The sequence below is a fragment of the Erythranthe guttata genome, chromosome 1 (assembly GCF_056151865.1).
Source record: "Erythranthe guttata isolate IM_541 chromosome 1, IM_541, whole genome shotgun sequence".
Lineage (NCBI taxonomy): Eukaryota > Viridiplantae > Streptophyta > Magnoliopsida > Lamiales > Phrymaceae > Erythranthe > Erythranthe guttata.
Genome location: NC_142533.1, coordinates 4,399,682 through 4,427,327, shown reverse-complemented (window position 1 = coordinate 4,427,327; position 27,646 = coordinate 4,399,682). Strand labels below are relative to the sequence as shown.

The window sequence follows — 27,646 nt, the reverse complement described above, 5'->3', positions numbered from 1 at the left end:
AATTAAAAACTCATCCTCTCTCTCTCTCTCTCTCTCTCTCTCTCTCTCTCTCTCTCTCTCTCTCTCTCTCTCTCTTGTATATATAGGGAGAGAGGGAGAAAGAGAATAATTAAAGAAAAATGGGTTTAGTTAAGTTTCAATGTATTAGTCTTCTAATCACGGTACTGTATTTAGTCTTATCCGGCAATATTTTTCAAGTCTCGGCGCGCACCATCGACCCGACATTTTCGTTCGCCATCGAAAATGGCAACTTTGCAGTGAACGAGTACAACATGAAGCATCGCACGAATCTCGAGTATCGGAACGTAGTGAGCGGAACGTTCGACATTGTTAAAGGAATAGCACTACCAAAAAACAGGGCTTTTGTAACGGAAATTTTGTGACCCACCCAAGCCGTCACCACGAGTGACAAAATTCTTGACACATTTGTGACCGTTTATGATTGAGAAAAATAGAATTTGTTTAAGACAGATATGTGATGAATTTTGTGACGGAATTTGTGACGGTACAACTTCAGTCACCTTGTAGTCACAATATGTATGACGGAAATTGATTTGGTCATCAATCGGTAACAATTATGTTATGGAAACGAAAATCCGATTTACTTCTGTCACCAGTCCGTCACACATTCATTCCCATCACTACTCCGTCACCATCATTCGGTCATAGATCCGTTACAATGAAATGTCGTCACTGACCCATCACTGCCTCAATGTTATCACAAATCTGTCAAATATAAGACGGTCACAGATCCGTAATAGTTCATAATCCGCCACACATCCGTCACTAACTTTTTTTGATCACGAATCTGTCACATGTAATTCGGGTCATAGATCTGTCACAAATTAAGGTTCGTCATTGATCCATCACCAACGCATTTTTATCACAACTCCATCACATTATATTTCTCCTACAACATTGATAAATTAAGTGATAATGAAAGTATAACCCATCCAATTTAATATATGTTAGGTTTGTTTGTCAATAAATTCTAAAATTGCTTTTTAGTTTCCACCCATAATTATTGAACAAATAAATTTACTTTATTGGAAAAAATAGATTTATCTAAATAAATCGAATCCAATTCATAAGTATTTAATTTATCTCAATAACTAAAAATAATAATATTAATGAAAAAATGATTAAGGATATATACACACTTACATAGAATATGAAGAAATAAGAATAAGAGAGGTGGAGAAATGCCTAAGCATGAGAGAAAAAAATAGTTAAGCAATTGTTTCTGTAAGTTCAAATATTTCATAAAAAAATTATTAATAAATTGACCAATTATTTTTAAAGAATAAATTTTCCATGTAATATATAGAAAAAAATACTCAAAAAAATTATTAGTAAATCTGCATCTATAGAAAACAAGGAATAATAATTTTATACATAAAAAATTATAGGAACAATAATTGAAACAGAGTCTTCTTTTACAATTATAGAAAACAAGGAATAATAATTTTATACCCTCAAAACATTCCACGGTGGATATTAACATAGATGGAAACAGAGTCTTCTTTTTTCTCAACCCAACTCTCGTCGATTGTTACAGCGCCGTAACCTAGTTCGTTCACTTTTTTCCACCCAACCCCGTGAAACAAAGATTCAGAAGCATCGGTGGTTTGAGTGTCGATTTCTACGGTGAAAGATTCAGAATCTAATCAGCGGCGGCATAATTGGGGTAAAAACACAACAACGGATCAATTGATTTCTACGGTGAAAGTTTTCAACGATTAGACAACATCGTAGCGCCGACGACAACATTCGAGCGTAATTGATTTTCTACCGGTAGATAAAAACACAACAACGGATCAATTGCTGGCGATTGCATCAAGGTTTCAATTACTTAACCCAATTATAAACTATCAATTTGCAGATTTGTGATGTTATTTAATTGATAAAATTATAATTCATGTAATAGAAAACTTCCTATATGTCTACCTTGCGAAACTTCTATGTTTTGAAAATTGATTTATGTCCTTGTTCTGTCAATTTGTATTATGTATGTGCTTTTCTGATTTCCGTTTTTTTGATATGTGAATCGCATTTATGCTGCAAGTATTTGATCGATCACTGGGCTGAACACAGGTAGACTCAACTTTGCTACAGTTTGTCTTGACGGATTCCACTTCACTAGCCTTAGATTTTACTCTCTTATTTTGGTCAGTAGAATTATTCGAGCAACCATTGCCACTCCTACGGTAACTCATTGCAGTCATTGGCTCATTGCCACTCCTACAAAAGGTACACCGTCAACTGTAATATATTTGTTTCTCTAGTTGAATGTTGCTCGAATTTTTATAATCACTCATGTTTCTTGTGCACGAACAATCTATTGTCGTTATGTATAAAACCGAAAACCATTTAGTAATAAAATCAAGGAACTAAACCATTTACTTATATGATTAACATATATATATATATATATATATATATATATATATATATATTATATATATATATATATATATTTAAATTAATGCAGCAACATGTCAGTTGATCGCAGTTGGATGTGGCATCGGTTTGATGATAAAGGATATATACGACCAGAATTGAATCAAGGGGTAAATGAGTTTCTAGATTTTGCTTACTCTCATTCTATAGTTGACCATGGGAAGATAAGATGTCCTTGTTTTAAGTGCTGCAATCGAAAATTTGATTCTCGAGATAATGTGCATTATCACATTAAAAAATATGGGTTTAAACATGGTTATACTACGAGGGATGCACATGGTGAACCATGGAGAACACATAATACTAGGGAATGTTCAGGGTCTATTTTTGTATATTTTTTAACAATATTTAAATGTTATATTACACGTTAATAAGTTTAGTAATATACTACATAATGAAGTTATTTTCTAGATTTTTAGGCCATTTAAAGAAAAAGGTGAAAAATCGAGCTCGAGTTGAAGGGTCCATTGTAGAAGCATACATCATCGAGGAAGTATCAACATTTTGCTCCTTATATTTTGAGTCTAGCGTGGAAACAAGATTAACGCGACTTCCAAGAAATGATGATGGTGGAGAGATAGATTCTAGTAGGCGGCTTTCCATTTTCAGTCATCCGGGGAGGCCTCTTGGAAGTCTGAAAGATGGTCGGTCGTTTATAAATGAAGACGAAATAAATGCTGCACATAGATATATTCTATTGAACTGTATTGAAATCCTTCCTTTTGTCGGGTGAGTATTAATTTCCGAAAACGACAAAGATCAACAACACTATGATTCCACTGGTACCGACGATAAGGTATATTTCATAGTTTGTGTATTCTCAATGTTTATCCAAGCATTGTTTGATATTGTCACCTGCATTAATATTTTTGTTATAGTGTGGTAGAATATATATCTACAGTACTGCATGATTTTTTTACAATTGTACATCTCTTAATATATTTTGATGTTTACACGATATACACAAACACGTTGTATTTGATTGATTCTATTTGATTATTTTTCATGTGATTATTCGCAGGATTTCAGCCGTTAGGGAAAAGGTAAAGCAAAAGGTTAGAGCGATGGGATATTGATAAAACGACAAATACTATAGTGAAATAAGATGTGAGAAAATCAATACTTGTAAAGGAAATAGTCACATTATGATATCGTTACGTACTTATTGTGATCTTGTGAGAGTTCTTTCGATGTGATTTCATATATTTTTGACGTTTATGAGTTGTTGGATTGATTGAGATTTAAGCCCTTGCCGGGATTTATTGTGTTTTATTAAAGTTATGAATGTTTATGTACGTTATGTTTACAATATTTATTGATTTTGGAGATTTATGAAAATTTTAGAATATTTAACTAGCAGGTTAAGAAATTAATATATAAATTTTAATAAAATATAATTACTGCATTAATAATTTGTGACGAAAAGGTGACCTTCTTATGATGGATTATAATTTTCAATTGTTAAGGATTTGTGACTGATGATTGACGGAAGTACTGTGACGTATTTTGGTGACGGAGATTTGTGACCAATATTATATGGCGGATATATAGTTTGTGACGGCTACGTTGTGACGGAGGTTGGCGACCGACGTTGTGACGGATAGTGTGTGACGACGAGTTAGTCACAAAGTATTGTGACACTATTTATGACGTAAACATGACGGAAAATATTTATTGAGTAGTGACAGATTATGGACAGAATATCTTTGTTGGTGACGGCATCCGTCACCGAATTTACGAAAAATATTTTGATGCTTACTGACGGAATACTGACATTATAAATTGTTTGTGACGGACTCCGTCACAACATTGAATGACGGAGTATGGACGGAAAAAAATTGTTAGTGACGGAATCCGTCACAGAGTTTATGGAAAATTTTGGCCTAAACATTGACGGATGGATGACAGCAATAATTTGTTGTGACGGCATCCGTCAAAACGTTTAGAGACCTTGTATATGGTATCAGTGACGGAATTAATTGTGCTTCGTGACGATGCTATCCGTGATAACAGATGTGACAGAATTAAAATATCCGTCACCAATGTTATTTGTGACGAGGGTTTTTCTGACAGACCTATTCGGTTACAACGTCGTCACAAAAGCTTATTTGTGACTGATTTTGTTCAATTTTGTTACGAAAATGTCTGTCACAAAAGCCCTGTTTTTTGGTAGTGTAGGGCATATACGTCTTATCATCAATGTTAAGAAAGGAAGAGTCGAGAAGGAATATAAAGCACACATAATTCATTACCCTAATAAACCCAAGCAGCTCAAGGCCTTTGCACCTATTAAAAATGGATGTTGTGGATTTTAATTTTATATATATATGGGGATCATATTGCAATTATAAATAAATTTATGTAATTTGAGTACTATTGTATTGTACAGATATCAATAATCAATATCTCATTTGTAGAATTTGTGCATTTTTCAATAATATTATATGGACTTTTTGCAAAAACCACCCCTGTGTAATTTTGAATTGCCAAAAATATCCGCGTGTTAAAAAAATTTAGCACAGAACCCCCGTGTGTAAATTAGTGAAAGGCAAAAAGGACTCGACGCGCCATACACTCGCGATTTGTGCGACTATATATGCATGTGTTTTTTGGCATAAAAAAATACCCAAAATACACTTTAAATAATATTTCTAAAAATTACAGATTAACCCCAAAATATTCATCTGCCCAAAATTAAGTTTTTATATTTTTCAATTCAGTCCATCACATTTCTAAAAAAAGCTCTTCTCTCTAAATCACCCAAAACCTTTGTGTATATAACGAACTAGATCCAACAATTAGCTTTCAAATGGTAATTAAAGCTAGAATTATACTGATAGAAAAATGAAGCATTCAGTAGCTCCGCTTTCCAAATTCGCCTCATTTATCGGAGAAATGCTGGATCTCGTAGAGAGGAGATCCCGCGGTTTTAGCGCCCCAAAATACTGTTTTCCTTTACTTGCTAACGGACATGTAACGGCGTAGACCAAAAGTATTTAAAATCGAACCTTGGAGGTGAACTTTGTTCGCTTTGTAACAACGAGGACCAAAAGTGGAATCGATCCAAACATACCCCTAATGACCTATCTCTTGTGATATTTTAACCAAAAGATCTGAAATACAAAGGAAGAATAATGATATATTTTTGTTAGTTTTTCGCACTAAAATTGAAATTACATATGAAGTTAAAAAAAAAAAATTGCAATGAGATATTTAGTTTGAGGGTGCATTTTGTCAATTCCAAAATTTAAGGCGGCAAAATGCCAATTCATGCCATTATTGGGGTGCAAAGTGCAATTCACCCGTTGTTTTTCATAATCTCAACAAATTAAATGAAGCTCTTCCACCCCATTTCCTTAATATCAGGTTGGAATTCATCTGATCCACCAGCTTATAAGCTATTTTAATTTTCAGCCTATTATTTCCCTTTTATAATTGCAAGAAAATCTCCATAAAAGAACAAAGACCAAATTTCTTTACAGAATTTTTTTTCTCTTCTTGATATTCAATATTCCTGCAAAGTTATTGTTCTCTCGCGCGAAAAAAATGTCTTATTACGGGACGACGCAAAAATGCAACAATTGCGAAAAAGTCGTACATTTCGTAGAAATGATGTCTGCGGATGGTGTTCCATATCACAAGAATTGCTTCAAATGTTGCCATTGCAACGGACGCCTTGCGGTATATTTAGTTCGTTTTTTTTTTAATTAATTAATTTTTTTCTTAACCTTCTATTTTTGTTCTTTGCAATATTGTCACTAATTAATAAATATTTTTTATTTCAAATTTTCTCTTTTCAAAAACTTATTCATTCTCAAATTCTTCTCAGCAAACGTATTTCTCTAAAATGTAATGAAAATACGACCGAAAATATATAGATTTATTAGTTTAATGTAGTATTATCGATTCATTCTAAAGGACTTTTAAGTCTTTTAATGTATATACGACCCCGAAGACAATAAAATTCTTGCTCTACTATGATTTCATTTACAAGAAAATCGTGTGCTACTTCAAGCTGCAAATTACGTTCTCCGTTATATCGGTGTTCTAATAGAAAAAAAGGGAATTACACCTACACCCCTGATGTATGCAAAAATAATTTGAAGGTCCCTGTATTATTGGTAATTACAGCTACACCCCATAAATAACTACTGGAGCCAAGATTTCATGCCCTGGGGACCAATATACACTATATTTGTTTTCCGTGGGGCCGTTAATGCTACCATAGACGAAAATTTATAAATCTTGTATAAAATAATAAGGATTTAAGAAATGTTAGGGGGACCATGTCATCCCGTACCCGTACCCGCACCTCTACCTTGTCTCTACTATTGCTTGAAACTAATAGTCCGTTAGAACCCTAACGGAATAATTTATCCAATGTATTATTGCGTTAGGGTTTCTAACAATGCTTTAGGGGGGCGGTTGTAATTAACGATACCACCTGGACCTTAAAGTTATTTTATCATACATCAGGAGTATAGTTGTAATTTACCAAAAAAAAAAATCAGTCGTTTAATGGTTTATATAAATTTATAAAATGACAAAAATATATACATAAAATTAAAAAAATTATATATGTGTATTAATATTTTTATTTTCTTTTTTTTCATAACAGATAAGTAATTACTCAGTTGTGGATGGAAAACTATACTGCAAACCCCATTTTGAACAACTCTTTAAGGAAACAGGCAGCTTCACTACTAAGAAATATCAGCCATGTCAGCTTTTCTAAACCTGATTTCTATAAGGGCATAATTGTCTTTTCACTTGACTATATTTATGTATATATATTCATTTATTTATTTATTATTTTCTTCTTACATGATGATTTTCTTTCTGTTCTCATTTTGTCACCAGCTGGGAGGAGTGGAGAACTGGTAAATAAACAAAACCCCAAATCCATTATATTTTAATTAATTATTTCCTATGTTTTATTAATTAATTATTTGAATTATTATGTAATTACAGAATAGGACTCCTAGTAAAGTGTCAGCCCTTTTCTCTGGCACTCAAGACAAATGTGCTGTCTGCAAAAAGACTGTCTACCCCTTGGAGAAGGTAATGTTTAATTTTAGAGATTATAAAAAAAAAACCCTATGTTAAAAGAATTAGCAATAACACCTTTATGTTACGTTTTACAAAGCACACAGCTCCTTACATTAAAATTGCATTTTGGACTTAAATGAAATGACAAAATTACCCATAAATTATATATATATTAATTATAAAAGAAAATTATGGAACTTTTATTTTGGGTCTTACAAAAAATTATGAGGTGAATTTATAATTTTCTGAATATATGTTATAAAAGGGTATTTTGGTCCTTTCAAGTCAAAAAACATACTCCAAGTCGCGAAATCCGCTCGTGCAACACACATTCAGCTCGTAGGGGTCTTATATAATGGCTTTCACTAATTTTTATAGGGGATTTTTTGCTAATATATTTAAACGATGACTTTTTTCTGGAATTAGAGATTACACATGCATGATTCTTGAAAAACACTAAATTAATTATTTTATTAATTTTGTTACATGTAATAATTAATTAGGTGACTGTGGAGAGTGAATTCTACCATAAATCATGCTTCAAATGTGCACATGGTGGATGCAATTTGACAACTTCATCATATGCTGCATTGGATGGAATCCTTTACTGCAAGCCTCACTTTGCTCAGCTGTTCAAAGAAAAGGGCAGTTACAGTCATCTCACTAAAACCACTTCTCTCAAGAAAAATTCCTTGGCCCAAGATCCCGATTCCACCGAATCCAACGACTCGCAAGAACCCGCCGTCGAAGTTGCACAGGAGACTTAAATTTTTTAAAACGAAATATTTATATGAATAATAATGATTGGACATATAATCTTTCTTTTTTTTTTTTTGTATTTTATCTTTCGATGTTCGTAGAAGGAAATATTGTTTGTGTTTAAAGTTTATATTCGGGGAAGTGTTGTTTATTTATTTTATTTTTTTCGAATTTCCGGGTTGATTTTGTTTGCTTTTTATTAGTTAATAATGGATGATCACATTTTTTTTTTCTAGTTGAATTGCATGGATGATTTAATTGTGTATAATTTCTTTGGATTATATTGATTCTGAAATGTTAAATTTTGTTTCAAATTTTATTTATGCTGTTTTGATTTTGAACATTTCCTAGTATGGTTTTCGAAACATTCGAAACACGAAAATTGTATTTCTTTGTATTAATTTTTTAATCCATGTTGAATCAACTAGATTAAATGTCGGGTCATAAAGTTATGCATGCATGAGTTAATGTGTAGTCACATGACAGAAGTTAAGTGCACTTAAATAGTAAACTCCACTAAATCACTACCTATGAAAAATCAGGTTTTTTAGATGCTACCCAGTGAAATACATCGGGTGATTTTACACCATTGATCTACATATAATATCACAAACACAAATGTATATTTGTGCCTAGTGGATGAATATATACTTACGATAAACTTGCTGAAATCGAGCTGGTTTGAATTGTGCAAGGCAAAACCGTGCTGTTTTTTTTCACCGAATGTAGAATCTCATAGACCGAAAAAATCGAAAATAATCAAACAAATAACTTATGAAAATTGGTTAGAGAAAAATTAAAATTAATATGAATTGAATCGAATCAATTACCTAACATCAACAAATTAAAGTTTTATTTGTTCATATATTATTACATCAACGTAGTATAACAGCTATGAATTATTTACGGGATAGGGCTGATATTTTTACAGTGTTTCTTTTAAGGCCCTCGTTTTTACTATCCTTACAATTTAACCTCACAAATCATCTTTTACAGTTTACCCCATTCTTTTGAAGAACCGGAGGTTTTCAATTTTCACACACCATTTCTCACTCTCCACACACACTCAAAAGATTCAAAAGGCAAAAACAGTTTGAATTTGTTAGAGATAGATTTCAATTTCTTCTCGTTTTCGGAAATCCAGACTTTGATTAGTTCGTGTACATATATCTAATTACGATGTACAATAATCAAGGGAGAGGGAGGTATTTGCCGGGGATCGGCAACGGCCGCGGCGGCGGCGGCGGCGGAGGAGGAGGAGGAGGTTTTAACCAGAATTATCAGAATCGGAACCCGCAATACCAACAGCCGCAGCAGCAGCAGCAGCCGCAGCCACCGTACCCGCAGAGAGCCGCACAGAATCAGCCGCAGCAGTGGATGAGGCGAAACCCTAGCGCCTCCGCCGTTTCTGATTCTTATAACGAAGTTGAAAAAACAGTGCAGTCTGAAGCCATCGGTTCCACGTAAGCATTCCATTTTGCTTAATGCATTTATGTTTCATTTATCTGTGTGGCGTTTTTAGCTGTAAATGTTGAAAAATGATAGGTGTGTAAAACTAGGTTTTGCTTCTCCCTGACTTAGGTTTTGTTCTGCTTTTCTGTTTTTTCCATAAGAACCCATTAAAATTGGCAACTTTGTTTCCATGGAATTTTAATCAGCATTTTGATATTAAACTGAATAACTGAAACTAGATATTTCACCCAAATGGTGAAGGTATGGTACATATTTTGAATTGCATATTTTCGTATGAAACTCACCGATTGCATTGTTACTATTGTGGGAATTAGGTCTGAAGACTGGAAGGCTGGTTTGAGGATTCCGCCTGCAGACAACCGGTTCAGGACTGAGGTACGATGAACCTCTATTCGACGAGTGATTTTTTTTTTTATTACTATACTTCTTCCTGGGCTTTTGACAGCAATGAGAGGGTTTTTTCATAGAGGCTTAGAAATTTAGCTAGTAAGAAAATGGAATAAACTTGACTTACTATTAGCATATCTGTGAAGAATTCATCCTAGAGACGGAGTTAATATTAGGTGATCTCATGGCATCCATGTATGTGAATTGAAGCCCTAAGTTGCTGAGGCTGGATTAAATATCTCGGAAATGTTGTAAATTGATCTTGAGATGAAGGGTATACCGTATATGTGCTATTTGTCCTCACTTTTATGTAAGCTTGCAGTCACAAACTTGCTTACTCACCATAGCTTTATAGGACACTGAGACAGCTCTATTAGTATAAAGAAGAATTAGGAATGCGGGAGCAGGATTTTTTTTTAGCTCTTTAGACTTTTCTCCCTTTTAGAAAAAAAGTATTTTCTTGTCGCTTCCTCCTTAAGTTACTACCAGCGTTACCGCCAGGTGCCTCCAACAAAGCGCTGCAGCAAAAGGCTGCAGTTCACATATTCACAATGCTATTACCTAAATAGCATCGCAATCAAGAGCTGAAGATGGAAAATCATGCTGTATTTTTATTTCTTTTCCTTTTCTCTATGTCCATAAACTGCCTCTATATCCTTGAATTTATTGTTGCTCGACATCTTTCCGGTAAATTGCACAGTTGGTCAGAAAACACTAATGCACCGCACATATAAGATACACGCACGAAGATGACACTTGGATATGCATGCATACATATTTATGGTTTCCTTCAAAGACACGTGGAACCCAATTTCATATGTGGCCGGTGAAAAAGCGGTCATTGTCTCTTTAGTATTATTTTCTGGAGATTTCGTCACAATTTTATTTATCTATTACTATTTTCTTTATGCTTTATTCATTTTTTAATTTTGCTTGAATTTAGTCTTATAGGGAACTAAACTGGCATTGCCTTTTTTGCTTCCTCACTGGACATGTTTTCTTTCAATCAGGATGTCACTGCGACAAAAGGAAATGAATTTGAAGATTACTTCCTGAAACGCGAGTTATTGATGGGAATATATGAAAAGGGATTTGAAAGGCCTTCTCCCATCCAGGAAGAAAGTATTCCCATTGCTCTGACCGGAAGTGATATTCTTGCCAGAGCTAAAAATGGTACTGGAAAAACCGCTGCCTTCTGCATTCCGGCACTGGAAAAAATTGATTCAGATAACAATGTCATTCAAGGTACCTATACATCTATTATTATTTAAATATTTTTTCCAGAAAATTTTGTTATTTGTTTTACTGAGCAATATTATTTAAAAAAAATAAATGACTGCTTCAAAGAATGGTATGTATGTCAGGGATACAATAGATACAATCAGGGTTTGAAATAAGTTTAGATTTTTTTTTTACGATGGAATAAGTTTCTAATTTTTTCACCTAATTAGTTACTTTTATCGGTTCTTGGGTTCAAAGGACCCCGGGGTCTACCGAATATAAATATTTGATCAATTTTTAATTCTTAAATAATTTTCTCCAGCAGGTTTAGTAACCGTTGCTTTTTTGGATATTTATATAAAATAATTTCCTTGTAATCTCCGCTCGGAGGAATATTAATGTTTTTGCTAATTCATTTGGAATTATGACCCTCTTTTCAAGTTAATTAATCTATCGGAGTCCGGAGATGTGAACACCTAAATTGTAGTTTATGTGTCGTAATCGAGAAACTTCAGCCTTTGATGTCATGTTTCCATTAAATTGCGACGGTTGGAAATGGGTATTATGAATTTACCATTTATATTTTTTGTCATTATGACGGTCCTGTCTAGATCGGATGTACCTCCATTAAGAAATTGCAGCATTGGCTTTGTATGTAACTACTGCTAAATATGGCGAGAAATCTCATTTTATTTTCCCCATTGATCATCACTTGCCCTCTATGTTACCTATATGGACGAGTTAATTGTACTTTTTATGGATTTAACACTTGAAAGCAATAGATTTAACTTGCAAGATGTATTGTGTTTCTGGTTTCCTGTAGATGATTAAATATAAAAAAATGCTTTTGAAAATCATGCATTCACTTTTGATGCAAAATATATATCAAATTCTGCATCTGCATAAGCGATTGTGCTTCGTTGTAATGCATTTCTTTACTCCTTTATGCCTAGACCCAAGTTCCTAATTATATGTATCTAATGTTTCATGCAGTTGTTATACTAGTCCCGACAAGAGAATTAGCGCTTCAGACATCCCAAGTCTGCAAGGAACTAGGAAAACACTTAAAAATTCAGGTAATGGTTACCACTGGAGGAACCAGTCTCAAGGATGACATAATGAGGTTGTATCAACCTGTCCACTTACTGGTTGCAACTCCTGGACGAGTACTTGATCTCACCAAAAAAGGGATTTGCAATTTGAAGCATTGTTCAGTTCTCGTTATGGATGAGGTAAGCGGAGCTGTAGTTTGTTACCTTTATCTTTTCCACTCATTTAAACGAGATTTAAGACAATCAGTGGAGCCATTCTCAGTTTTTTTCTTATCCTTATTATAAATCGCTGGTTTTAACAAATATTTCTTGGCCATTTAACCTACGATCCCTTAATATAGGCATATCATAATTTATCTCTATCATAGCACTGGAGGAAATGTATTGTCTAATCTTGCTTGAACCGAATATTTCAGGCCGATAAGCTATTATCTCCTGAATTTCAACCTTCTGTGAATGAGCTGATTTCCTTTCTTCCTCCCAATCGGCAAATTCTGATGTATTCAGCTACATTTCCAGTGACTGTGAAAGAATTTAAAGATAGACATTTGAGAAGGCCTTATGTCATTAATCTCATGGATGAACTCACTCTAAAAGGTGTCACCCAGTATTATGCTTTTGTAGAAGAAAGACAGAAAGTTCACTGCCTCAACACACTCTTCTCGAAGGTTTGATGATGTTCTCAATAATTGTGTCCTTTAACCTTTGTTTTCTTTTACTGGGAAAATTTACATATTAGCTTCTTTACAGCTGCAAATTAACCAGTCAATAATCTTTTGCAATTCTGTCAATCGAGTGGAGCTGCTGGCCAAGAAAATCACAGAGCTGGGTTATTCTTGCTTTTATATCCATGCTAAGATGCTGCAAGATCATCGTAACAGAGTATTTCATGACTTCCGAAATGGTGCATGCAGGAATCTTGTTTGCACCGGTATGCTTTGTTTCTAAGAGGTTTTGTGTTAAATATACTGCTTATTTGATGCCCGTTCCTATGGTTTTGCAGCATCTAAGACAAATTGTTTTAACTTTTGTTCATTTACATTGTTATTCTAGGAATAAACATTTTCTTTATGGCATGATTTATAACCTAGAATTAAAATGGACTCTGATCCTGTAACAGCGATCTAGTATAATGATATCCTTTCATAAATTTCCTCTTATGCTTAACATCCAATTTGATAGTTTGCATTGTAGCTATTATTTGTTTTTGTAATCCTATAAAATTAGGCGAATTGCGATGCATTTACCGATTGTATTTCCATTGATCAGTTTGTTGGTGTTCTTGTCAGCAAGCCTCATGGATGTTTTAAATAAGTTTTCCTTTATTTTAAATATAAGACGTGATCTTTGGGTTGGCTGTTTGAACCGGGCTTCCTTCATTATTATATAGATATTTAAAAATTTCTTGTTCCCCCTATATTTAAGTTCTAGATGTGTCCTCTGGCCTGAATTTTTTTTGGATTCCGTCATTAGTATCATCTCATAAACATATTATCACTAATATCTATATTGTTAATATGCATGCAGATTTATTTACGAGAGGCATAGACATCCAAGCTGTCAACGTTGTCATAAATTTCGATTTTCCCAAAAATGCCGAAACTTATCTGCACAGGGTATGTAGAATTTGTCAAGGGAAGAAACAAGTTATCCGGGAAATGCAAGAAGTATCTTTTTTTTTAATGCAGGACAATCTTTTACCAAATTTAATAACCGTGTCTTAATGGTTTAGGTGGGCCGCTCAGGAAGGTTCGGGCATCTCGGATTGGCTGTGAATTTGATTACATATGAAGACCGTTTCAACTTGTATGTGTTCATCTTCATATTTAATCGTATTTCATCTAATTAAATCACACCATGGTTTGTATTATTTATCGTTTATATTTCGCCTTTTTCCTTATTTCTTTTATGTTTGGGTCGATTGCAGGTACAGGATTGAGCAGGAGCTCGGTGCGGAAATAAAACAAATACCACCTCTTATAGATCAAGCTATTTACTGTTGTTGACAACTGACAAAATTTGTTCGGCTGGTGAGGTTCTTTAACGCCTATCGTATTATTATTTGAAATTAAAACGTGAATGAAGCTATAATACCACTCCCACAAATAAAGGCAATTTTATATTTCTCTGATTTGAGATTTCCAATATTTATTCTTCGAAACGACAAATTTCAGGGGGGTCCACGAACAAATCGAGTAATTGGGAGACGAGGTGCTGTATTTTTTATCGCAAGGCACGACTGACAAAACGAATGACCGTGTGTTTTCTATTTCTTCTTGAGTTATTGTCTAATGCATCTATAGCCTGTTATATTTTCTCTCACTATTATCGCTCGTTCTTTTTTCTTTTCTTTTTTTTTTTTTTGTTTTTTTTTTTGTTTTGGAACTATTGTCGTACAGCCAGTTTGGCCAATCGATCTTTTGCTATGAATTGTGTCTTTAGCGTGACTTATAGAGAGCGTAGGTTTTCACCTTCATCGTCGTTGTTTCTTGTAACTGTTCAAATATATGACCTCTCTGTGAAGAGCATCGAGTTGAATGGTGAAGAGCATCGAGTCGAATGATTATTGAGCTATTATACAATGACAATGTACTGATTCGAGTTCCTTCTTTTTTTGTTCTTCTCTTATTTTGTTATTGATTTATTGCAACGTTTGCAAATAAATTCTAAAATGACCATGAAAATACTGCAACGTAGCAAAAGAAATCCGAAAACATCTCTGATTACAAAATAGGCGAATTTTTCGAAATTATTAAGATTTGACCGTCGTTGACCGAGGGGGTTTGCAATCGACCGGGCAGAAGCAGGTTCCATCTTGTTCATTAGGATTAGGCGACCTCTGACAAAAGCCATCGTGCTCTTTATGAAAATACGCGCTGCATTTCTTCTTACAAATCTCGTCTTTCTCTTTATCGCTGCCGGGCTCATCGCACGTCCCTACCTCGACATAACACGGCTCTGGTTCCGGTGGACTTGCCGGCGCTAAATCCGCCGCTTTCACGCTGCTAATAACTGCATCATCAATTTATATATACAGTTGAAACTCTATAAATTAATACAGTTAGAGACTAATAAATATATATATATATATATATATATATATATATATATATATATATATATATATATATATATATATATATATATATATATATATTGCACCTGATGAGAACAAAAGGAGGATGAGAAAACACAAGGCTGATGACGAGGCAAGGTTGGCCATGCTAACATATCAAACCTAGTACAAATCGATGAATTTTTATTTTTTGATTTTTATTTTGTAAATTGTAACCCCCAATTTATACAGATTTTCACGTCACCAATAATGATTTAAAATTCGACACGTGGGTTATTCTGATTGGATGAAGATCACCTAATTAGAGTTGTGTGTATTCAATTGTAGTTAATGGACTTTCGTCTTTATACAAGAAAGTCAAGGTGGTTTTAGGTGCACAGTGTTTTATAACTTTTTCAAAATAAATGATAAATTACAACTACTCTGAAATATGGTTAAATTACGAAAACATTCCAGTTGATTGGATAAATACAACCACCCCTTCAACTATAAATTTTTTTACACTTACACCTTTGTGGTTTCAAATTTAGTGGAATCTTTGAGATTATATAGAATATTATCACTTTTGTACCTGTTTTATCTCATTCGAACTCCACATTTAGAAGCAACATGATCATAATATGTGTTTTTTGGCTTGTATATATATATCAGATTGTGGTGCATCAGAAACTGTATTTTTACACAAAAAGAGTACAAACTAGAGCACATTCCATAAAATCTAGATGACTATGTCGAATATGACACCGCAAGGTTGGAGGTGTAAGAAAAAATCGTAGTTGATGGGTAGATGTAATTATCCAAACAAGAGGGGTTTTTTTTCGTAAATTGACCATACCTCAAGGGTGGTTGTAATTTACCCCAAAATAAATTACTGAATTTTTAATTTATTTATTTTTAATTTGAACTTTTGTTTTTCAAAACTATATAAAATATTTAAAAGATTTGAAAATAAATATTAAAATGATTTTCATATATATATATATATATATATATATATATATATATATATATATATATATATATATATCCCTACTCTTTCATTTATTCCAAATTAAACCAATCCAAAACATTTTTATTAATATTTAGATGAGTCTTGATAACACTAAGAAGTAATATTAGGCGCAAGCCACACAGAAACACAGCCCGCCTGTTGCTGGGAACCTAGTACAATATCCATCGACATCTTTGTGAAAAGCCTCGACGCATCGCTTCTTACAAGCTCGATTCTTCTCCTCAATGCTGCCAATGGGGCAAAGCCCTAACCATGGATCACATGGCTCCGATTTCCGCGGACTCGCCACTGCTGAATCTGCCGCGTTTGCATTGCAACTACCTGCAATACATACATATTGCTGTTAAATTGCAAATCGAATCCATAATTATTTTTGACAGATTGCAAGTCGTAACGAATTGTGATTGTAAGAGTTTTTTTTTTTTTTTTTTTTCTAATTGAAAATTACTAAAAGTATAAATTGTTTCTAAGCATAATTGTTGATATAATCAATAAATACTAATGTATAAAACTTTATAGTATATATATATATATATATATATATATATATATATATATATAAATAAATATTTCACCTGATGAGAAAAAGAGGATGATGAGAAGACACAAGGCTGATGACGAGGCAAGGTTGGCCATGTTAAATTGCTAATATATCAAACCTCGTACAAATCGAATTATTTTTATATATATATTTTTTTATTTTGATTTTCTAAATTGTAACCCCCATTTTATACTGATTTTCACCTCACCAACAATGATTTAAATTCGACACGTCGATTATTCTAATTGGATAAGGGACACCTAATGAACTTTCGTCTTCATTCATACCAGAAAGTCAAAGTGGTTTTAGGTGCACGGTTTTTCATAACTTTTTTTAAAATAAAGAGTAAATTACAACCACCGCTGAGGTCAGACCCGGTTACGAGGGAAAACGAGAAAGGCAGTCGGTCGCCCTTAGAAATATAGTCCATATATATTAGTATTTATTGATTATATATTTAGAAAAGAGAAATAAAAGAAGAATTATGATGAAGATTCGTCAAGTTTTTGTGTTCGATTCTCTGCTATGATCTTGTTCTAAGATTGCGGAAAAAATGTCTAGATTTCGTCTTTGATGTTATCTTATGTAGGTGTAATTAAGACTTAGTAATATATAGGCGTTTTCTTGTGCAATTAAAATTTCTATAATGCGCAGTCGAGGAACTTCGGACGGCCGTCTCAACCTGCTATTAAACTTTTTTCCTTTCGAGACGGCCATCGGAGAATCAACTGAAATCTTCAGACGATCGTCTCAATTCTATTTTTGGACTGCGGCCGATTGTCTTCCCTCCTTGCCTCTTTTTTACCGTTCCATCATCTAGACTCTCGATTCTTCAATTTGTACCTAAAATACAATAACAAAGTCATTAAGCATCATTCAATCAATAAAATTTCACAAAAATCCTCATAAGAAAATATAAATTGAGTATAAAACCTACACTCAACACCTTTTAAGTAACTCCAAGTTTTGCAACCTACTTTGTTTACTTCAAACAAAAAAAGAGACAATGTTGCCCCTGCCCGTTTCAAAGATCTGCATAGTTCGCCTTGGGCTCCTGAATTCCTATGAGCGGCCCTGCCTTGAGGTATGGTCAAATTACAAAAAAATCCCTCTTGTTTGGATAATTACATCTACCCCTCAACTATGAATTTTCTTACACGTCTACCTTTATGGTGTCAAATTGAACATAATATTCTAGATTCCGTGAAATATTCTCTAGTTTGTACTTGTTTTGTGGCAAAATGCAGTTTCTGATGCACTACAATCTGATATTTACAAGCCAAAAAACACATCTTATAATCATCTTGCTTCTAAATGTGGAGCTCGAACGGGTACAAAATTGAGAATATTCCATATAATTTAGAAGATTCCTCTAAATTTGACACCACAAGGGTGGACGTGTAAGAAGATTTATAGTTGAGGGTGGTTGTAATTATCCAAACATGATGGATTTTTTCATAATTTGACCATATCTCAGGGGTTGGTTGTAATTTACCCTAAAATAAATTGCTGAATTTCAATTTTTTTTTCCATATATAGCTTTTGTTTTTGAAAATAAATATTAAAATAATTTTCATATCCCTATTCTTTTATTTATTCCAAATCAAACCAATCAAAAACATTTTATTAATATTTACATGAGTTTTGATAACACTAAGAAGTGATATTAGTCGCTATCGCAATCAACCGGGCAGAAACACAACCCGACTGTTCCTTCAAACTCGGCACAAAATCCGTCGTGCTCTTTGTGAAAATATGCGGTGCACCGCTTCTTACAAAGTTGATTCTTCTCCGCCTCGCTGCCAGTGTTGGAGCAAACCCCTAACCAAGTGTAACATGGCTCCGATTTCGGCGGACTCGCCGCGGCTAAATCTGTCGCATTCGCACTGCAACCACCTGCAATGCATATCGTTGTTAAATCGCAAATCGAATCCAATTCTTTTTTTTCTTTTTCTTTTTTTGCTAAATCTATAGATTATATTGCAAGTTGTACGAATTGTAAATTGTAAGAGTTCTATTTATCTATTCTAAAAAATTACTATTATAAGTATAATTGATGACATAATAAGTAATGATATTTCGTATTCGCACTAGAATTGTAAGGAAATATTTATATATTGAGCATTGTATGAACTAAAATATTTAAGTAAAACTTCATAGCAGCATTAAACAACATATATAAATAAATAATATAATGAATTTTTTTAATATTTATTTGATTTTATTTCAAATATGAGGCCATGTTTCATCTTTAACATATATGAAATAAAACAAATTTTGAATCGTAAAAAAATGACCAAATCATAATAAATTATATAAAATAGAAAAAAATATGTAAGAAATCAACATAGTCCGTCGAATCGGAAATTTCTTAAGATTCAAATCGAAAAGTTGAAAATTCGAAATAAATATTTTTTCTTATTTCCTCAGTGTAAATTTCACCTGATGAAAAAAAGAGGATGATGAGAATACACAAGGCTGAGGAGATGAGATTGGCCATGCTAATTTAATTAATTATCAAATCAATGAGTTTAATTCGATGTTTAAGCACTAATTTATACTACTTGGATGGCCACGTGGACTCTGTTAATTGGATAGAAGAGCCTTAATTATTCGGTATACACCAATTAATTCTAGTTAATGTACTTGGTCTTTTTTCAAGAAAATATTAAATGTCACAATTAATTGGAAAACATTTGAGAAAAGGGGGTTTTCCTATTTTCTTTTGAAAAGGAAAAGAAGTGTAATGATTTATGAGAAAATGCAAATAATGGATCAAGATCGACAAACGGTTTTGTAGATGCTACACCTGGTGATATACAACGGGTGATCCTGCACCATTGATTTACGCATAATAACACATACTCATGTGTATGTGTGTGTTTAGTGGGTAGTTATTTTGTATAAATCAGTGTAGCATTTTATAGATCTCGGTAACTTACGATACTTTAATGAGTCGTTGAAGAAAAAAGATAAAATGCTTTTAATTCATCTTTCACGTTAAAATATAATTAATTGACTAATGGTATCATGAATATTTAGACTGAGAGAGTATTTTTAATATATGATTAACGATTATTATAATTAATATAATAAAATTACACTTGTTATACACAATATTTGTTCATATATCAAACAAGTTCAGTATTCAACATCCAAACATCGATCTTAATCATTCAGTCATATATTTATGCATTCAGTGTCCAATACTTAATTCAACATTCAGATGGGTTCTAGTCGATTTTCAAATCTTAGATCATCAAAAGCAAAAATATATATTCAAAATTTGATAGTTTTAATTTATGGTAACGATTTTGAGCTAAACAAAATTTGGCTATTGATATAAATGTAATGAATCTATACCTTAATATGATTTTTCGGTTACCTATATTGGATTAGATTGGATTACATGAGATTGGATTAACTCCCTACTGACTAATTAATTATTTAGTTAGTAGCATGTTCGGCTTCTTAGATTAGATTTTCTATTAAATTTGTTAAAATCAGTTATTATATATGAATTGTCTATAAAACCATTTAGTTTACAATAATACAATATAATTTTAAGGATAAAATTGTATATTTCCTTTTTAGTCACCCCCTATTAAATTAATCTCAAGGGGAGGGGTGCTACTAATTTAATGAAATAGTAGCATTTAATAGCGAACTTTGATTTTAGTAGCGGATTTGAAAAAGTGTGAATCTTACCAACCGGACATGTTATTAGCCTCTACTATTTAGTTAGTAGCACCTTATAACGGTAACCAAACGGGCCCTAAGTTACTACAGTTATCGTAGATTAAGATAGACTACTAAAATATTATCTTATTAACAAAAGAAAGGTTCCTGTAGAAACCCTAAAAAAACCCCAATAGTATTTTTCCCCGCCTAACCTAATATCATATAATTTACTAATTAAATATTAATCAAAATTTTAAATGACCGGTAATTAAATATTAATTTCAAGTGTATATTTATCCCTAACTAATATCATATAATCTGCTAATTAAACAATCAAAATTTTAAATTGAGATAAGATAAATATACAACTATCTTACATTAAAAACATAAAGTTAAATTAATAAATATGGAAAAAAAAGTTTATGGACGGGAGATTATAATCAAGACATAGCAAAACATCAAAATGAATTGAAAGTTCGACTTTGTCGTTTCAATTGAACTTTACTTTGTATTCATTTTACATTCAATCCCGTGCATCGCACGGGCCAAAAATCTAGTGTTACAATCTTTATGATGATTCGTCTACTTCTATTTGCACCGAGAACTAATTTACTTTTATTTTATAAGAGCTGATTATTTTCTTTTTTAGCGTAATTAGCCAAACTCGACACAACAATTGACATACAATTATAGAATAATCGACTACTTATTCATAGATTAGTAAACAAATAAAACAATTGCTCTCGATTTAAATGACGAAAAACTGAATTTATTAATTAAAAAACAAATTCATTATATATATAAGCATGATTTTAATAAGCTTTTTACTCTAACAATATATATATATTACTTTTCATGATAGATATGGTAAACATTACTAAAAGATAACACATAAAAAAATACATATTATACATTTGTTAATTATAATTATGAATAAGAAAAACTTAGTATGAGAGAGAGAGAGAGAGAGAGAGAGAGAGAGAGAGAGAGAGAGAGAGAGAGAGAGAGAGAGAGAGAGAGAGAGAGAGAGAGAGAGAGAGAGAGAGAGAGAGAGAGAGAGAGAGAGAGAGAGAGAGAGAGAGAGAGAGAGAGAGAGAGAGAGAGAGAGAGAGAGAGAGAGAGAGAGAGAGAGAGAGAGAGAGAGAGAGAGAGAGAGAGAGAGAGAGAGAGAGAGAGAGAGAGAGATCATGTCATCATCACAGCCTCATCAAATACTTGCTCAACATCATCAGCCGAGTTTATTAGCAGCAACAGCAGCAGTAGAATTGTTACGATCTTCAACAACGAGGTTGACAAGAAAGTCGAAAATATCAGTTGTAATAACAGCAGACGCCACGTCATCTTTCTGCATTGTCCTCCTCTTTCCTTGCAGCGTAATCAACCAAGCCCTCTTCGTCAACTCTTCGACGAACAACTCACACGCCTTGGAGAACACTATCGGAGCCTCACCCGATATCATTTTCACATCTTCGCTCGATTTCTTCATTATTTTCTTTATTCTTGCGAGTGGCAATGAATGCGGTCCCGTTTTCCCCGACACTCCTCCCGATAGTAATTTCGAATACGCCCCCGGTTGCCTCATTTTTCGACGAACCCTTTTTTTTTTCTCTTTTTTGGCAGATGATGATAATATTTATGGTGAATTTCAAGAAATTAGGGTTATTTTTTGAGTTGTATATATAATATATATATTGGGAAGAAAATAATTGAAGTGTGAGGAATATTTGAAATATGTTTATCGGAGGTGGCGGTGGGGCGGCCGGCCAGCCGCCTATTTGGGGCCGGCTGAAGATTTTGTAGATATTAAATTAATTATTATTTTCTAGAGTTTTAATTAATGAGCTAGTGAAGTAAACATAATTTGTTAGAAGGTGTGAAATGGGATTATATTTAGGGTTAGTCGACTTATTCCAATTATGCTTAGTCCCAAGTTTGAAATAGTCGAATTAAACAAACAATTGAAGTAATTAATTATAAGTTATACTTTAAAATAAATTAAAACATTAGAATTTCTTGAATCACTTGATCAATTAGAATCAAGTCAACACTATATATATATATATATATATATATATATATATATATATATATATATATATATATATATATATATATATATATATATATATATATATATTTTGCTCACGCTTCATTCAATGATCTATGTTAATAAATTCATAAGGAATACAATTTGAATAATTTTACATCCCTTTCTTATGACGCAGAGATTTTCGAAATTTGAATTTTCAAATATTTGACCAATATTTATTTATATTTGTCTCACAATGTTACAACAATTAGAAAAAGACAAAGAATGACTTTTTATTCATTCTTGGGTAAATTACGAGAATCTCTTGAATTTAGGTTAAATTACGAAAAATACCCACATCTATCCGTCATTACCAAAATTTTCTTGATATTTGTTTCCGTCTTACACCGACCTTTAGTGTGATTTTCATGAAATCTTTTTGATTCCAGGGAATAGTCTTCAAAAATACCAATTATACCCCTAAGAACAGTTTTATTTTGATCAACGTCACTTTGCAATGTCACTACACTACGTGGATTGCTAGTACAAACCATCATAGCATACATAGGCAATTTTTTTAACACTTGTGTATGACTACCTTCGATACGTTCGATGTCTGTAGGGATAGAATTGTCATTTTTTGGTAAATATTCTCCGAAATAAAAAAGATTCCATAAAAAGTCGTACTGTAAGGGGTCAATGTAAGGCGCAAACAAACATTGAGGGTATTTTTCATAATTTAGCATACATTCAGGGGATTTTGTAATTTACCCTATTTTCTTTTGGCATTGCACTAAGGGATTTATCGTTACAAATGGGAAAATAATTTTTAGGAAGAAATATATTTTATGTACCTAATATCTCTACTATTTTTTTAATGGAAAATTCAAAATTTGAACGTTTTAATATTCAAAATGGAAATATATATTACACTCGTTCATGACATGTCATAAGCTTACACAAGCAAATTATTATTATTTTTTTTTATTATTATTTGCAGGCAATTTTCAAACATAGCTCTCTTGGACAACAATAATAAACTTAAAATTAATTAATAATAATTATTCATTAATTAATACGAGTAGTGTGGGATTAGACCAATTGCATTTCAGTTGAACTGGTTATAACTCTATGCTAATATGGTCACTAATGTGAGATCATTAATTGAATTATTTAAACATCATTTCTTATTTAATTAATTAAAAAAATCAATTGTATTTGAAATTTAAATCTTACCGATAAATCGAGGATGATAACCCAAATTCGTCGAGTAATACTCGCTCTGTTACTTAATAGTGTGGGTACGGCTGTAACAAATCTATCGATGTAGCGTGTACATGTTTACAAACTCTTAGAAGTCTACGAGTTAGTATTTCTAACTCTTCGACTTTTAAGAGATAGATAAATAATAAATCTCAAAAAATATAATTTAAAATCAGCGATTGTGGATGTACCGAAACGAATACTGAATTCTACGGCTTTTATTAATGAACTATTACGCGTTTTCCAAACATATATCGCGCATTTACATAAAAAGATTTCAAAACTAAGAGTATTTGGCATAAGAGTACATAATTTTATTTTATTTTTGTAATAGATTTAATCTTCTTAAATTACAAAAACTTCATATTAATTATGGATTTGATTGAGCTATATCTTCTTAAATTCGAGTAGAGATTGGGCCCCTATAAGGCTATTTCAATTTTTTTAGCCCAACCTAATTATAATCTGCAAAATATTTTGAATAACATATAAGCCCAATCTAAGAATTGAATAAAAGAATTTTCTTTTTATTTTTTGTGAATATGTGACATAAAAAGAATAATTTTATTAGGATCTATTTTGATTAGAAAAAACTGTAGCCACCCATATAGATGTACTGCGTAAAAATTCCATTCTTCCGCAATAGTTTACAAACTACACAAGAAGACTTGTTCAATGTTTTTAACGAGAAAAAGATTCCAAAATTGTACTTTTAATTTGTATATATTAGTCTGAGTTTGCCAGCAATTGTCCAGGCGCGGGAAGCTCGAGTATCAGCGGCCCACAATCGAATGCCGCGGGCGCTCGAGTTATTGCGTAAAAACGCAAAGAAAAGGTGCTCTTTGGTCATTGTCTCTGCTGGCAAAAGAATCTGCCAGTTCTCTAAAATTCCTTCACACATTCTTACAGATATCTTAGGACTTCCCTCACGTGCTAGCCTCAGTTTCTTGGGTTGTCCAGCACGTGACTACTATGGTTTTTCTTTAATTAATTTTTTTTTTCTCTTTCCACTCTCTCTTTATATATTCGTTTTTCTTTTCTTTTCTAGTATACATTTCGCTTTTATGGGTTTTTTTTTTTATTATTATTATTATATTATTCATTTTTTTATTCCATTTTTTTTTTTGCAATAATTTAGTATCAAATAATTTAGTGCATATAATATTTTGAGAATGTTAAAATTCTAGCCACGAATCAGTCTCCTCATAATTTTTTACATTTCCTTTTATTCAAGTAACATGGATAAAAATTCAATTTATTACAATCACCCCTAAGATATGGTCAAATTACGAAAAAAATCCCTCATATTTGGGTAATTACTACAACCACCCATCAACTATAAATCTTCTTAGACATCCATCCTTGAGGTGTCAAATTTCCTTGAGGTGTCAAATTTAGTAAAATCTTTTAGATTATACGGAATATTCTCAATTTTGTACCCGTTTTATCCTATTCGAACTTCAGATTTTGAAGTAAGATGATCATAAGATGTGTATTTTGGCATATATATGTCAGATTGTATTGCATTAGAAACTGCATTTTTGCACAAAACGAGTACAAACTAGAGAACATTCCACGAAATATAGAAGATGATATTAAATTTGACACTATAATGGTGGACGTGTAAACAAATTAATTATAATTATCCAAAATTTGAGGGGTTTTTTTGTAATTTGACCGTACCTCATGGATATTTGTAATTTAGCCTATTAAATTTTGTGCAAGTGTGTGTACATGGGGCCAAATATTTTTAGCAGCACTTTAAGTTGTCTCCCTCGCGAGCACATTGGCTCATCATTGCAACCTCTCATTTGTTTTTGGCTTTTATTTTAGCCACCTTTTTTTTTCTGATTTATTCTTTTTTTATACATCTTTATTCTTTTTTCTTTAATAAAATAAATAAAATACTTAGCTTGTTGTACAAGATTTGATTAATTGTTACATAAATTAGATACGCCATCTCATCATCTCATGTGACTGAAAAAATATATAAATAGTGTTCCCTTATAAAGCAATCATCTCCTCAACAAAAGTCATACTTCATCAAGATTAAAAAAAATATTTATATTTTTTTAATTTGATTGTGATGTAATACTTGGAAGTTTATTTTTTTTCTTTATATATATTACAGAAAATATTTGGCAATGTCTGGTTGAATTTTCATTCTTTCTCCGAAACGAATTCGCGTTTGTTTAGCTTTTTATACAAAAATATCGAAATAATTTCATAAATTTCTCTCTTATTCAGATATGATTTGACTGCTATAGTAAAAATTATAAAGTATCACCTAATCAAGATTAGTTTAGTCAATAGTACCATCAATCCAAAATTAATTAACTTAATTTGCAATTTTAGAACAAAATTATTATCCGGTCCTCAAGCAATGAAGAATTGACTTGCAACAGTCAAAATGTTCATAATAGACACAAATTTGGGCCACAACATGCCTTGTCCACAATTTTGACAATTAAGAAACTCTTATTATTTTTTCAAGAAATTAATAATATTTGGCTTTTTTTGGAGGAATCGTAAATTAGCGTCGAGAGATTTTTTTTGGTTGAGAGAGTGAGAGAAAACAAGGTTTTAAAATATGAAAATTTGATGAATATTGAAATTGGGGGCAATATCATTTCAGATCTTATATTTGCAACCACAAAATATTGGGGCAATATTAATTAGTTAATGAACCTAATTAAATTTATACTAATTTGTTCTTTGCAAATATGATTTGTTGAAACCACCAAATTATAATTAATTGTCATCTTTTCTACAATGATGGCTTGATAATTAGGTAAAAAGGGATTGTTTCAATTTTTATATGGACTAAAATGTTTGCTTAAGATTGCAAGTTTTTATGTGATGTTAAAAAAAAAAAAAAAAAAAAAAAAAACTAATATTAGAAAAATAGGATAAGGTGTCCCCTTAAGAAAAATACCTGGAAATTTAATAAAATAAAAAAAAATAAAAAAAATCATGGATATAAGTAGAAAAGTTATATTGATTAAAGCTTTCCTCAAAATTAATTTTGCACTATTATCAAGTTATGTCTCTCTAATCAACCTGTTAACTATCTATAATTTAGTTAAGTAACTCATCTTAACATGAGTGAAAATAGAAACGAAATTCTGCATTCCGTCGATTTCGATGCGGAACTATTTTTAAATTCTACATTTTTTTTTTGGCAATAAATAAGCTAAAATGGAAAATTATGCATGCAAGACCGGTAGTTTTGACGATAAGAATAAATTCTCGTTTGCTTATCAATATCATATTAAGTTATATTAGACTATAACGGAAATTTTGAGCTCCGCCAATTTTGATACGGAAATGTTCGATTTCAGATTTTTCTTTTCAATAAGTGAGCATAAATGGGAAATGATGCAAGGCGAGACTTGTGAAGTTAAGAATAAGGTCTCGTTTGCTTAGTTGTATTGGATTAGATTAGATTACATTAGATTCGATTGGATTAAATTTCACCTGAAATGGGCAAAAATGTGTGATATTTTATTATTTCTGATTATATTTGTGACAAATAGGGGATATTTATTATGAAAGAAATAAATTGAATCTAAAAGAGGAAAAATATAGCTGGAAATAAATTGAGAGCTCGATCATTGATGATTTAGGCCTACATGTACCTTTT

The 27,646-nt window shown here is 32.2% G+C and overlaps 3 protein-coding genes and 4 long non-coding RNA genes across 7 annotated transcripts; 3 read left to right on the top strand and 4 right to left on the bottom strand.

The window, feature by feature from the left end:
• The first annotated feature begins 1,391 nt into the window (after positions 1-1,391).
• On the top strand, positions 1,392-3,755 carry LOC148772637 (uncharacterized). The gene is made up of 4 exons (XR_016031173.1): positions 1,392-1,841; positions 2,095-2,250; positions 2,872-3,256; positions 3,482-3,755. It is a non-coding gene; the product is annotated as an uncharacterized LOC148772637 (long non-coding RNA).
• A 2,129-nt stretch (positions 3,756-5,884) lies between these two features.
• Positions 5,885-8,503, top strand: LOC148772636 (LIM domain-containing protein WLIM2b-like). Its single transcript, XM_088818059.1, has 5 exons — positions 5,885-6,141; positions 7,079-7,181; positions 7,321-7,340; positions 7,432-7,521; positions 8,013-8,503. Exons 1-5 carry the CDS (start codon positions 6,007-6,009, stop codon positions 8,274-8,276), a joined length of 612 nt encoding a protein of 203 aa, XP_088674185.1. The 5' UTR covers positions 5,885-6,006; the 3' UTR covers positions 8,277-8,503.
• A 732-nt stretch (positions 8,504-9,235) lies between these two features.
• Positions 9,236-15,016, top strand: LOC105966525 (DEAD-box ATP-dependent RNA helicase 8). The gene is made up of 10 exons (XM_012991084.2): positions 9,236-9,731; positions 10,056-10,116; positions 11,139-11,373; positions 12,343-12,581; positions 12,818-13,069; positions 13,152-13,332; positions 13,929-14,017; positions 14,134-14,207; positions 14,329-14,431; positions 14,576-15,016. The coding sequence occupies exons 1-9, from the start codon at positions 9,448-9,450 to the stop codon at positions 14,405-14,407; spliced, it is 1,494 nt and encodes a 497-aa protein (XP_012846538.2). The 5' UTR covers positions 9,236-9,447; the 3' UTR covers positions 14,408-14,431; positions 14,576-15,016.
• On the bottom strand, positions 14,992-15,725 carry LOC148772635 (uncharacterized). Its single transcript, XR_016031172.1, has 2 exons — positions 15,564-15,725; positions 14,992-15,413 (listed from the first exon to the last, which is right to left on the bottom strand). It is a non-coding gene; the product is annotated as an uncharacterized LOC148772635 (long non-coding RNA).
• An 803-nt stretch (positions 15,726-16,528) lies between these two features.
• On the bottom strand, positions 16,529-17,224 carry LOC148772634 (uncharacterized). The gene is made up of 2 exons (XR_016031171.1): positions 17,065-17,224; positions 16,529-16,810 (listed from the first exon to the last, which is right to left on the bottom strand). It is a non-coding gene; the product is annotated as an uncharacterized LOC148772634 (long non-coding RNA).
• Positions 17,225-18,532: 1,308 nt separating this feature from the next.
• LOC148772633 (uncharacterized) lies at positions 18,533-19,557 on the bottom strand. Its single transcript, XR_016032294.1, has 2 exons — positions 19,473-19,557; positions 18,533-18,926 (listed from the first exon to the last, which is right to left on the bottom strand). It is a non-coding gene; the product is annotated as an uncharacterized LOC148772633 (long non-coding RNA).
• Positions 19,558-21,939: 2,382 nt separating this feature from the next.
• On the bottom strand, positions 21,940-22,293 carry LOC105966511 (nuclear transcription factor Y subunit C-1). Its single transcript, XM_012991069.2, has one exon. It carries the CDS (start codon positions 22,291-22,293, stop codon positions 21,940-21,942), a length of 354 nt encoding a protein of 117 aa, XP_012846523.1.
• Positions 22,294-27,646: the final 5,353 nt, after the last annotated feature.